The sequence below is a fragment of the Diadema antillarum genome, unplaced genomic scaffold (genome assembly GCF_040938485.1).
Source record: "Diadema antillarum isolate AM-2024a unplaced genomic scaffold, OU_Dant_1.0 seq00000105_RagTag, whole genome shotgun sequence".
In the NCBI taxonomy this organism is placed as follows: domain Eukaryota; kingdom Metazoa; phylum Echinodermata; class Echinoidea; order Diadematoida; family Diadematidae; genus Diadema; species Diadema antillarum.
In genome coordinates this window covers 1,374,298-1,387,852 of record NW_027271191.1, presented here as the reverse complement: position 1 = coordinate 1,387,852, position 13,555 = coordinate 1,374,298, and the positions used below count along the sequence as shown (strand labels likewise).

Sequence of the window (13,555 nt, the reverse complement as noted above, 5' to 3'; positions counted from 1 at the left end):
ATACACACACACATTACGGTACTTTGTAAACAATTTGATAACGATTGAATGTAGATATGTTCTCTTGTAGAATTGTCATACTGCATGGTCAAAGGAGAATGAAATCACTAAATCGTCTGCTGAGAACGAGAAGTGCGTTAAGGTGCCTTGAACACTATGGCTTCAGTAGCAACTTAACGCCCTTATCATTCTCAACCGCCGAAATGTTGTACTGTAAAAGTGGAAATTTTCGCGGTGTTGAAATCTTCGCGCATTGATTCCATGGAATTATAAACACGCGAAACCCTTCTTACCCAGCCAAGCGCGAAAAATTAGTCGCGCGAAAATATCCACTTTTACAGTATTACATCTTCACAAGTTTTTTTCAGTGGATAAAAAATAAGCGAAAAGTTATTGCAAATTTACTATGTGGATGTGTGCTCGGAGAGAGAGATGTTAAGTCAATATCATTAAACATCTCTGGAGGAAAAAGGTGCAAGTTATTAAGGTACAGATTTTGTATTCAAGTTGACTCTAAAAAAACGGTATAAATCAGGGGCCTGTTTCATAAAACTTGTCATCAGTGACAACTGCAACATTTCTATGACAAATTTGCTCTCAGCCAATCAGATGCAAGGATTTCAGTAGCTTGTCACATCTATGACAACTTGTCACTGATGACAAGTTTTATGAAACGGGCCCCAGATGATCAGAATAGCAGGGTATTATGCAAATCAGACATCAAATATTAAAGGTATTAGCCCACATTTGCAAACCCACGAAAATCAAAACTGCATAAAACAGGTCCAATATGACTTCAAGTACAAGTTATAACAGTAACATACCTCACCTGTTGCTCTTTGTCTATACCATTCGATAAAAGAGAGAAAATCATCGTTTTAAAATTAATTTTCAAACCAGGTCAACCCGACCCAAAATCGAATTACGAGCGCGGGCTAGCTACGTACATGTAACTTACACATGTATCGCATGCATGTAGTACGTACGCGGACCGGAGCTAGCGAGCGTTATACGCATGCATACGGTGCATTTTCATTTATTTTTATGAAAGTAATGGACTAATTGGAACGAAATTTTGCACAGGTGTTACTGCAATCATACCCAAACTCCATGCTAACTATGAGACCAATTGCTGCAGGTTTACAAATGTGGGCTAATACCTTTAAAGAAAGTTAAATTTTAGTTATGAAGAGATATTGCTACAACCATGTTATGTAGATTAGCTGAAGTGATGATGTTAATCACGTTTCACTATTAACTCCTGCTGAAAGTTCTGAATGTTTAAAAAGATAAAATGCTTACACTGCTACACATGTGTGGTGTGGGGTGTTGTGCAATTCATGTTTTCTTCCAGTTGGAAGTGAGTGGGTCCCAAAAACTATCCCATAAACACTGCACAGAGCGATAACTTGACATCAGGGCGCTTTATGGAGCTGGAATTGATAGTGTCAAGTGTTACATACATAATGTACATGTATGTACAAAACTGACCCACTGGGTCTGTACACAAAAAGGTGAAGCAAAATTGAATTTGGGGCAATGATTGTGGCAAGAGAATGTCCCTTTGAAGTTATTGCTAGCTTTGAACATGCGTGGAAGAACACTTTACATTTAAAATCATAATTTGCTTGAATGTTTTATTATACCCCCGCCACATTTAGTGTTAAGGGGGTATAGGAATCATCGTGATGTTGGTCGGGCGGGTGGGCGGGCGGTCGGTCGGTCGGTCTGTTGCAAAATCTTTTGTCGCGAACTCCTCCTACAGTTTTGAAGCAATTTAAATAAAACTTAGGGTAAATGATGATATTGAGTTATAGATGTGCAAGACATGTTTTTTGTGTTTGTCGGACAATGCATTGCCATGGTAACCATAATTTTACCAAAACCTTGTGGATTGAATAACTTCCATAGTATTTAAGCAATCAATTTAAAAATTGGTATCTATGATGATCTATAGGTATAGTTATGCAAGACACTCTTCGTGTTTGTACTTGACAAAGCGTCGCCATGGTAACCGCATGTTTTCTTCGAAATCTTGTGGAGTGAAGAACTTCAAAAGTTTTGAAGCAATTGAAATCAAATTTGGTAGGCATTATGGCCTTGAGGCATAGATGTGGAACACATAATTTTTGTGTTTGTCGGACAAAGCGTTGCCATGGTAACCATAATTTTACCAAAACCTTGTGGATTGAATAATTTCCACATCGTTCAAGCAATTAAGGTCAAATTTAGTATGTATGATGATCGGGAGGTGTAGTTATGCAAGACACCAATGTGTTAATATAAGAAAAATGTGTTGCCATGGTAACCACTCATTTTTGTATCAAATTGAACCATTTAATCTATGAAGGTGAAATTTGGTGTGTTTGATGCTCTTTAAGTGTAGTTAAAGGTGCCTTGAACACTATGGCTTCAGTAGCAACTTAACGCCCTTATCATTCTCAACCGCCGAAATGTTGTACTGTAAAAGTGGAAATTTTCGCGGTGTTGAAATCTTCGCGGTGTTGAAATCTTCGCGCATTTCGCGCAACCAGAAAGTACCCCAAATAATTTTGCTTGCCATATGTTCCTGTGCGTGATGTATTGATTCCATGGAATTATAAACACGCGAAACCCTTCTTACCCAGCCAAGCGCGAAAAATTAGTCGCGCGAAAATATCCACTTTTACAGTATTACATCTTCACAAGTTTTTTTCAGTGGATAAAAAATAAGCGAAAAGTTATTGCAAATTTACTATGTGGATGTGTGCTTGGAGAGAGAGATGTTAAGTCAATATCATTAAACATCTCTGGAGGAAAAAGGTGCAAGTTATTAAGGTACAGATTTTGTATTCAAGTTGACTCTAAAAAAACGGTATAAATCAGGGGCCTGTTTCATAAAACTTGTCATCAGTGACAACTGCAACATTTCTATGACAAATTTGCTCTCAGCCAATCAGATGCAAGGATTTCAGTAGCTTGTCACATCTATGACAACTTGTCACTGATGACAAGTTTTATGAAACGGGCCCCAGATGATCAGAATAGCAGGGTATTATGCAAATCAGACATCAAATATTAAAGGTATTAGCCCACATTTGCAAACCCACAAAAATCAAAACTGCATAAAACAGGTCCAATATGACTTCAAGTACAAGTTATAACAGTAACATACCTCACCTGTTGCTCTTTGTCTATACCATTCGATAAAAGAGAGAAAATCATCGTTTTCAAATTAATTTTCAAACCAGGTCAACCCGACCCAAAATCGAATTACGAGCGCGGGCTAGCTACGTACATGTAACTTACACATGTATCGCATGCATGTAGTACGTACGCGGACCGGAGCTAGCGAGCGTTATACGCATGCATACGGTGCATTTTCATTTATTTTTATGAAAGTAATGGACTAATTGGAACGAAATTTTGCACAGGTGTTACTGCAATCATACCCAAACTCCATGCTAACTATGAGACCAATTGCTGCAGGTTTACAAATGTGGGCTAATACCTTTAAAGAAAGTTAAATTTTAGTTATGAAGAGATATTGCTACAACCATGTTATGTAGATTAGCTGAAGTGATGATGTTAATCACGTTTCACTATTAACTCCTGCTGAAAGTTCTGAATGTTTAAAAAGATAAAATGCTTACACTGCTACACATGTGTGGTGTGGGGTGTTGTGCAATTCATGTTTTCTTCCAGTTGGAAGTGAGTGGGTCCCAAAAACTATCCCATAAACACTGCACAGAGCGATAACTTGACATCAGGGCGCTTTATGGAGCTGGAATTGATAGTGTCAAGTGTTACATACATAATGTACATGTATGTACAAAACTGACCCACTGGGTCTGTACACAAAAAGGTGAAGCAAAATTGAATTTGGGGCAATGATTGTGGCAAGAGAATGTCCCTTTGAAGTTATTGCTAGCTTTGAACATGCGTGGAAGAACACTTTACATTTAAAATCATAATTTGCTTGAATGTTTTATTATACCCCCGCCACATTTAGTGTTAAGGGGGTATATAGGAATCATCGTGATGTTGGTCGGGCGGGTGGGCGGGCGGTCGGTCGGTCGGTCTGTTGCAAAATCTTTTGTCGCGAACTCCTCCTACAGTTTTGAAGCAATTTAAATGAAACTTAGGGTAAATGATGATATTGAGTTATAGATGTGCAAGACATGTTTTTTGTGTTTGTCGGACAATGCATTGCCATGGTAATCATAATTTTACCAAAACCTTGTGGATTGAATAACTTCCATAGTATTTAAGCAATCAATTTAAAAATTGGTATCTATGATGATCTATAGGTATAGTTATGCAAGACACTCTTCGTGTTTGTACTTGACAAAGCGTCGCCATGGTAACCGCATGTTTTCTTCGAAATCTTGTGGAGTGAAGAACTTCAAAAGTTTTGAAGCAATTGAAATCAAATTTGGTAGGCATTATGGCCTTGAGGCATAGATGTGGAACACATAATTTTTGTGTTTGTCGGACAAAGCGTTGCCATGGTAACCATAATTTTACCAAAACCTTGTGGATTGAATAATTTCCACATCGTTCAAGCAATTAAGGTCAAATTTAGTATGTATGATGATCGGGAGGTGTAGTTATGCAAGACACCAATGTGTTAATATAAGAAAAATGTGTTGCCATGGTAACCACTCATTTTTGTATCAAATTGAACCATTTAATCTATGAAGGTGAAATTTGGTGTGTTTGATGCTCTTTAAGTGTAGTTTTGCAAAATGTCCTTTGTATATGTATCGGACAATGCGTTGCCATGGTAACCGCATGGTTTTTTTTAAAATACTGTGGAGTGAACTTCTTCCACAGTTTTCAAGCAATTGAAACCAAATTTGGTAGGCATTATGGCCCTGAGGTATAGATGGGGAACACATAATTTTTGTATTTGTCACACAAACCGTTTCCGTGGTAACCACAATTTTACCAAAACCGTGCAGATCGAATAACTTTTCCATCATTCAAGCAATTAAAGTCAAATTCAGTATGTATCATGATCTAGAAGTGTAGTTTTGCAAGACACCAATGTGTTAGTTTAAGGAAAACGTGTTGCCATGGTAACCACTCATTTTTGTATCAAAATAAACCATTCAAGCTATGAAGGTCAAATTTGGTGTGTGTGATGGTCTTTAAGTGTAGTGATGCTGGGGGAAAGCATGTTTCCATTTGCTGTAAGTTTTTTACTCAGTGTCAAGTCTGTAATTGTACAGTAAACTAAAATTATTCTGTTTCCAATTCTACAAATGCACAAACTTGGTATTAACGTCATTGCCCTCATGACATCACATACTATAAAGCAACACGAGGGGCGGGGGTATTAATCACCTTCAGTGATAATTCTAGTTGATTAATAAGTCACCTTTCAAGCTTTAGTGGACTTCTTGTTACACAAAATTTATTTCGTAACAAAAACTTTTGTTTTCTAAATGTTGGTAAAACCAAATTTGCTATAAATGTTGAGCTGAACAATAGACACAGAACCATACATTATGTATGTGCCTTTTTATACAACACCTAAGAATGATATCAAATTGTGATTGGCCAAGCACATGTCACATCACATTCAATAGAAAATACCTATCAAACTCTTTAACAGAGACAGCCATACATTAGGCCCCTGGCATTGGCATAATGCACGGCTCATAATGTGCAAAGCGCCATCAAGTGCTGGCCTGTTCATTATCAGGCACGGCGGCCAGGTACTTAAACATTACGTGTGTGCGTGCAACTCATAAATTATTTGTATACTATTCTTTGCTGTTACTACCTGCATTTACCATCATTTATTAATTTTTTTAATGCAAATGTTTCTGACCAATTTTTGACATAGAGCTCTATGAATGGTAAGGCATATTACTGTGTCTATTTTTCAGCTCAGGTGTTACAGGATGATGATGTCACAATGTACTTGTTTTGAATTTGTAATTTTTTATTTGTTGTGTGAAGTATAACAGTCCGTCAAGATGCTCTTAGTTCCTAAAGAGAAGAAGAAAAAGGAAAGAAAAAAGGTATTCAAAGTATTTCATTTATGAAGAGATCTTCTGGTGAGATCACACAGTTAAAAAAAAAAAAATCAGATTTAAAAGTCTCTAACTGCATCAATTTTAGAATAATTTTCAGTGGATGACAGTGACTGAGTTAATGAGTGCATCATTTTTGTCCCCGCGGAACGAGTTCGAGCAGGGGACTATGAAACGGGCTCTGTACGTGTGTGTGTCCGTGCGTCCGTGCGTCCGTGTGTCTGTCTGTGTGTGCGTCCGTGTTTGATCAAAATCTTCAATTTGCTACTTCTCTGTCATTTATGAGCCAATTTTGATTCTGTTTGCTTTATATGATAGCACTACATGGGAGCTTTGAAACTTATACACAGAATTTCAGGTGTGACCTTTGACCTTGACCTTTGACCTATATAGTACATTTTGCTACAAAATGCTACTCCTTCGCCATTTCTAACCCGATTTCGATTCCATTTGCTTTATGTGATGGCACTAAGTGAGGGCTTCAAAACTTCTACACAGAATTTTGACCTTTGACTTCTTTGACCTTTGACCTTGATTTTTGACCTATATTGTACATTGGCTACAAAATGCTACTCCTTCGCCATTTCTAACCCGATTTCGATTCCGTTTGCTTTATGTGATGGCACTAGGTGAGGGCTTCAAAAGTTCTACACAGAATTTTGACCTTTGACTTCTTTGACCTTTGACCGTGATTTTTGACCTATATTGTACATTGGCTACAAAATGCTACTCCTTCGCCATTTCTAACCCGATTTCGATTCCGTTTGCTTTATGTGATGGCACTATTTGAGGGCTTCAAAACTTCTACACAGAATTTTGACCTTTGACTTCTTTGACCTTTGACCTTGATTTTTGACCTATATTGTACATTGGCTACAAAATGCTACTCCTTCGCCATTTCTAACCCGCTTTTGATTCTGTTTGCTTTATGTGATGGCACTAGGTGAGGGCTTCAAAACTTCTACACAGAATTTTGACCTATGACTTCTTTGACCTTTGACCTTGATTTTTGACCTATATTGTACATTTTGCTACAAAATGCTACTTCCGGTGGTGACATATGTTACGCACCGCGTAATTTCTACTTTTCCTTGTTTAGCTTGTTTTTATCTCCTTTCAACAAATCATGCACTTCAAATATAGTCTTTAATGTCCAATTGTCATGAATAGTTAAATGATAAATTGACCTTGTGTATGACTTGACGTTACACTTATGAAGCCCTGTGATTAATTTGCGCATTTATTTTGCCTTCTTCTCAGGTTCGTCAGTTTGCAGCAGTTCTGCTGAGAAGACTCGTCAGAAGATGGAAAAAGTTCTCACCAGAATTCCACGAAAGGTGCAAACCAGCTTGACTTTGTATTGTTATGTGGGAGTATTCTCCTGCAGCTTGGAGTGTTTACACAAGATCATGTCATAGTATGTTAAAGCATGAATATGGTAAATAGTTCCATCAGTCTTTTTTCGCATTAATACCTTGTGCTCCATAGTTGATCACATAGAGGAGATGACGTCAAGCTGTGATCTGAGACCATTGTATGTTTTCATAAGAGAACACTGGGCAGTCAATGCATTAAGCCAAGCCGTTTCGATTAAAGGTCCAGAGTAATCAAGAAAATGTCATTTCTTGCCATAGACACCATTCTAGATAATTTCCCTTACTGATTTTGATTTTCACACTCATTTCTGGCGATTTTGAATGAGGAACGAGATATTGAGAAAGAAAAACTGCACTTGGGAGCGCCCCTCAAAATTCTGTCAAAAGTGGGCAAACTATGCAAAATGCCAGGTGACGTCATCTCGGGAATGAGCTCTATGGTAAACAACACACACACATGCATGGTGTGCACTTTGTAGTATACATTTACCCTATCCTTTGTCTTTGAACCTTTGCCAATTATGACTTTTTTATCGACTAGGCCTATGTTGTTGTTGTTGTTTGTTTTTTTTTTTGGGGGGGGGATTTGTAATAAGGTTCGATAAAAGAAACAATAATTCTTTCATTACCAGCCAATAGAATATCAGGAATTGTAGACCTAGACTTAATCCTCTACTATTAGTACTTCTTTAGGGTAGCATCACTACAGCAATCCGCATTGTCATACATCGCTCAAACTGCATTGAAATGCAGTGACTGGGGACTCTGCTGTAGGCCTAGCCCAGTAACAGAGAATGATCCCGAATTCCTATGTCGTATTGATTCATAGAATGGGTAGCGAGAATCCTGCGATCTCATTGGTCGAGAGCTATGTGTTTATTTATACTGGCCGCACGCTGAGTCACAATGGTAAACATGTTATCGCGCACTTGTAATAAAGGTTCGCGCATTAAGCAAGTGTTCGCGCACTCAGTACGAGACGCCTATTGGCTAAAACAACCATGCATCAGTTTTTACTGGATGCATGGTTCTGAAGAGAAACCGTGCGTCCAGTAAAAACTGATGCATGGTTTTTGGGCTGTTGTCTATGGCAAGCCAAAAGGAAATGCACCCAGTAAATTTGTCATTGGGTAACACGATAGAAAAATGGGTTTTTGGCAAGAAAATTACCCATTCTATAAAACAGATGACACACATGTCTTTTCGTGCGTCAGTCGGAATATAGTGTGTATGCGGTAACCATGGAATTTAGCCTAAACCCACTCGGCTTCGCCTCGTGGGTTAAGCATTCCATAGTTACCTTATACACACAATTCCGACTGAGGCGCTCAGACCTGTGCATCATTTGTATATTATTGAATGGGTAGCGAGAATCCTGCGATCTCATTGGTCGAGAACTATGTGTTGATTTTTACTGGCCGCACGCTGAGTCACAGTGGTAAACATGTTATCGCGCACTTGTAGCAAAAGTACGCGTACTTGTAACAAAGGTTCGCGCACTCAGTACGAGACGCCTATTGGCTAAATCAACCATGCATCAGTATACGAATAATTTATGAGTTGTGAGTGCATAGGGCACGAATATCGCACGAGGCGCGAGATAAGCCACTGGTCTATTCAACAAGGCGCGTAGCGCCGCATTGAATAGACCAGTGGCGAATCTCGCGCCGAGTGCGGTATTACGTGCCCCAATGCACGAACAAAATCATAAATTATTCGTTTTATACAACACCTTGTCCACAATCACAGTACTAAATTAGTGACCGCCAACTCAGGAAGGCCTAAAAATAAATGTAACAATTAGGCCGAGAATTTTAAACCACCCTGTGTACTGCTTTCAAACACTCGTCATGATTCGACCACACAGTTACAGGAATCACAAACTCCGCAGGGTCTAGTGTTATACCCATTCTACGCTAACGTTAGATCGAGTTTAAAAATAGGCCTGACTGTTAGGCCGATCTGAGATGTCGGTAGATCTAGTAGTAGGTCTAGACTTTGTCTATTTCCGAAAATGATTTTGTATAAAAACACAGAAAAATAATCAAATTACGGTTTCTCAACTTGAAATGAAGTCTTGATTTTGGGATCACTGTGGTCCACGTACATTTGTAGCAGATCAGAGTCAAAAGTAAAAACACAGCAGTAGGTATAAAGGCCGCAATACATGCAACTATCTAGGTAAAGTAGCTGCGCGTACACGTATAACGTTGCAGTACTCCGCCGCGCCCGGTCTGTGAGACTTACCGGCAGCACAGCGCAGCCGGCCAGCACGTACAATGTAGTTTGCTGGCACTTTGCTGCTGTGAGCCACAGAACTCTGTGAGCGGCCATGCATTAGTAGCCCCCGCGAAGCCGTGCTATAGTACCTTCGAGCCGTGCAATAGGCCCATGCCAGGGGCCTATTGTGTGGCTGTCACTCTCAATGAGTTTGATAAGTATTTTCTATTGAATGTCATGTGACATGTTCTTGGCCAATCACAATTCGACATCATTCTGAGGTGTTGTATAATATTTACTGATGCATGGCTGGCCGTGCGTCCAGTGAAAACTGATGCATGGTTTTCAAGCTCTCGTCTATGCCAAGCCAAAAGGAAATGCATCCAGTGATTTTGTCATCGGGTAACACGATAGAAAAATGGGTTTTTGGCAAGAAAATTACTCATTCTATAAATCAGATGATGCACATGTCTTTTCGTGCGTCAGTCGGAATATAGTGTGCATGCGGTAATTATGGAATTTAGCCTAAACCCACTCGGCTTCGCCTCGTGGGTTAAGCATTCCATAGTTACCTTATGCACACAATTCCGACTGACGCACTCAGACCTGTGCGTCATTTGTATATTATAGACTGATGGTATTTGTCTCTTGTCGTTTGGCTTCTTATCAAACGTTGGTACATGTATGATCAGCCCCCTAGTAGGTGTAGAGTCAGAGATAGATGTTATCATACCACTTTGCTATGCAAAACTGCTTATCCACGCTGATCAGTAAAATTTTCAGCTAAAAACGCAGTAAAAAGGGTATTTCAGCCTCTCACTAAATCAGCACTAGTGGAACATCTAGGCCTAATCTATTCTTAATTGATGTTTGGCTAACAGATTTTATGAATTTGAAAAAAAATACTTGTTTTTCTTGGTTTTCTTGTTCTTGTTTGCACAGCCCACAGGTCTTGCAACTGCCTTCCAAACCAACTACCGCACTTTACGCACACCAAGTTGATTGATTCTAGACCGGTCTACTGCTTTTGCATGAACATTTGAAAGAAATTCAAATCTAATTAAAGAGGTCAGGATATAAAATTTACAACAAAACAGTATCCTCAGCCAGTCCAAGAACAAACTACCAATCCTCACACATCCAATCACAGCTAGCTAGATGGCCCAGCTAGCTACAAATGTAGCTAGATCAACAGTGTACAATACTGTACAGTAACCTAACATTCATAAGCACTTGCACTGTGCGGTATACGGGCTAGAGCATGCAGCGAGCGAGCGTGTGAGTAATTCATCTGGCTTTGTGCTTAGCCTGGATGCGTAGCTGGATATAAAACAATACCGTGGACTATCTGCTTTGGCAGACATTATTGCTAGAGTGATGGAATACATATTTGTAGAAATGGATACGGTACCATTCCCTACTTTGGGGCCCCTGGGAGAAATGCGGGGGGGGGGGGGGGGGGGGGGGGGGGGGTCAAACCCACTTTCTCCACGCAGTTCTTCAATTTTGGTGTAACTGACTATGATGTAGACTACTGTTGATAGGCCTGATTTCATCACAGCTAAATGGTCATCTGGATATTGTTACCAAGTGATAAACGTTTCTGTGACAACATTAGCCATCTCAAGTGGCCACTACGTCACATGTTGCGATCACAGAAAGTTTAGCTCTGTGCAGTGTTTTTGCTTTCTCGCTCTCCACTCGACCACATGTGCTGCAAAGGCATGAGAAGTGATACAACTGTATTGCAGAATTCATGTTCGTTCACATCGCTCATGAATGTGTGCAGAGCGAATATTTTCAGGGCGTCATTGTCACTGTCCTTTCCAGGCATTGTTTGGTCGTGGTTACACCAAGGAAATATCATACTAGTACCTCCATACACGGGTGATATTCATTATTCTGAAGGTTTGTTTAATCCAAAAAGTTGAATATGATTTGTTATTCCAAAGGTCTGGTGATCTGAAAATAAAAGGTCCGTACTATTAAAATGAACATTTGGACTAACAAAACTTATGTCTTTATCCTATGCCTTGTCCGCCTTGGACTACTTAACATAACAATGTCCGAATCTCAGAGCTTGGGTATTTGTTCCATGTTCATTGTGTCACTGCCGGCAACCAGGGACAGCCTGGTGGTAGTGTCGCTGCTTGGAAAGCAGAAGATGACAGGTTCGAGTCCCACTGGTTCCTTTTTTCTGACATGTTTGTTAATTTACAGATCAGCAGTTGCGATCTTAACAAATTTTCATTTGTAGAGGGAGACAAACTGAAGAAACTCAAACCAAAACTTATATCGTTTTCAGATTAACAAACCTCTTTTTTTTTTCATCTTCAGATTAATGAACCTTCTAAATAAAAGAATCCGTTATGGTATTATAATTATCATTTTCGAATTAACAAACCTTCAAAGTGACAAAACTAAAACCATTGAGGGGCCATCATGTTATTCTAACATTTCACTGGCAGTGAACTACATTGTAAACATGGGCTCACCTAATAGCCTCGTCTTAATGTGGAAAACATTGGAACTTTGACTGAATCATGAACAGATCTGGAAGCAGAATAACGCTTGGTAGCTCTATCCCTACCCTATCACTCTTCTTTTTTGTACATTTCTCTGTCTCATGCCTTAACTTATTGGCACTTCATCTCATTGCATCCCATTGGGGATGAGGGCTGTAAGGTGCATTGTACTTTACTAGTGAACATACCTTTTAGGTACATCTATGGACTTGCTGTCATTTTCTTTGATCACATTTTGGTTAACAGATTTAAGAATATAAGTGTCATAGAGCACGTAGTAGATGTTATATATTTATTGAATTTGAAGTCCATATTGAAACAGTATGCAGATAATAATAGATGCAACTAGTGAAGCTGCTGTGGAATGAAAGAGTCATGTGAAGCTCAACAACCATGATCTGCAAACATTCCACACATTATGAAATGGATGTATCTGATTCAAATTGCAACATATCTATAAAGTATGCTGCAACAACTTTATCAAGACTAACCTGTTGAAAACTAGTCCCGAGTATACAATGTACATTGGCAGGTGTCAATAGGAAATGCGTATTACAGCAAAATCAGCTCATCCTCATCAGGTTTAGCTGCAATGCCAAGACATAGATGAGTTAAAGCTTGTTAATTTAGGAGAAATTTGATATCTGTTACTGCAAATAAGTGAACAAGCAAAAGCAGTCAAAGAAATAGCAAAACTAGGTGACTGGATTTGAACATCAGTAATATATTTCATGTACCATTTTACAGGGTCAGTCAAATGAGTGTAGTTGGTCACCTGACTGAATTTGTGTGCCTTTTACTCCCATTTGTGTTTGTGATAATTAGCTATAATTTCTCAGTCTTAATTAATGTCATCACTCTGTGACTCTGTTTAGGGGTTGCTGTAATGATATTTACTATACCTCTTTTAAGAAGAAAAAAAAAAGACACTTGAGTCATCTATTTTCTTGCATCATAGAAGAAGCAATTGACTCCTTTATGCAATATCACTAAAAATGGAAGCTTTAATCTTAATGTTAGAAATACAATTTATTTGTGTAAGCAGACTCATTTTGTAAGGGAAGGTTCTGAAATCCAAGTCATAAAGATATTGAAGAGGTCATCTGACATGTGCTGTCTGCTGTGCTTTGTGTTTTGTGTGTTGTGCTTTGTATTTTGAAGGAAAATGTATGTCAAAGACAATGTTTTTCTTTGTCCATTAGATATCAAAGCAACAGCTCAGTTGAAGTGGAAGTGCCTGTATACATGAATCATGTAAAATGGCTTGTGATGGGCTTCTGTGATAAAATATGTGATCTATCAGCATGAAAAGCTCATAAAGTTGCAAACCATTTTTGTATGTGTGTGTGTGTGCTAGTAATATACATTGTAATTCAGTCCACTGCATTTTAAAAGAATATTTCAGGAACTG

The 13,555-nt window shown here is 38.8% G+C and overlaps 1 protein-coding gene across 1 annotated transcript in view; it reads left to right on the top strand.

Annotated features, from left to right (window-relative positions):
• Positions 1–13,555, top strand: part of LOC139726945 (importin-4-like) — a 103,744-nt gene that overhangs the window by 26,859 nt on the left and 63,330 nt on the right. Inside the window, exon 3 of the mRNA XM_071637933.1 lies at positions 7,284–7,360. Coding sequence (XP_071494034.1) covers positions 7,284–7,360 — 77 coding nt within the window. The remainder of the gene's footprint in view (positions 1–7,283; positions 7,361–13,555) is intronic.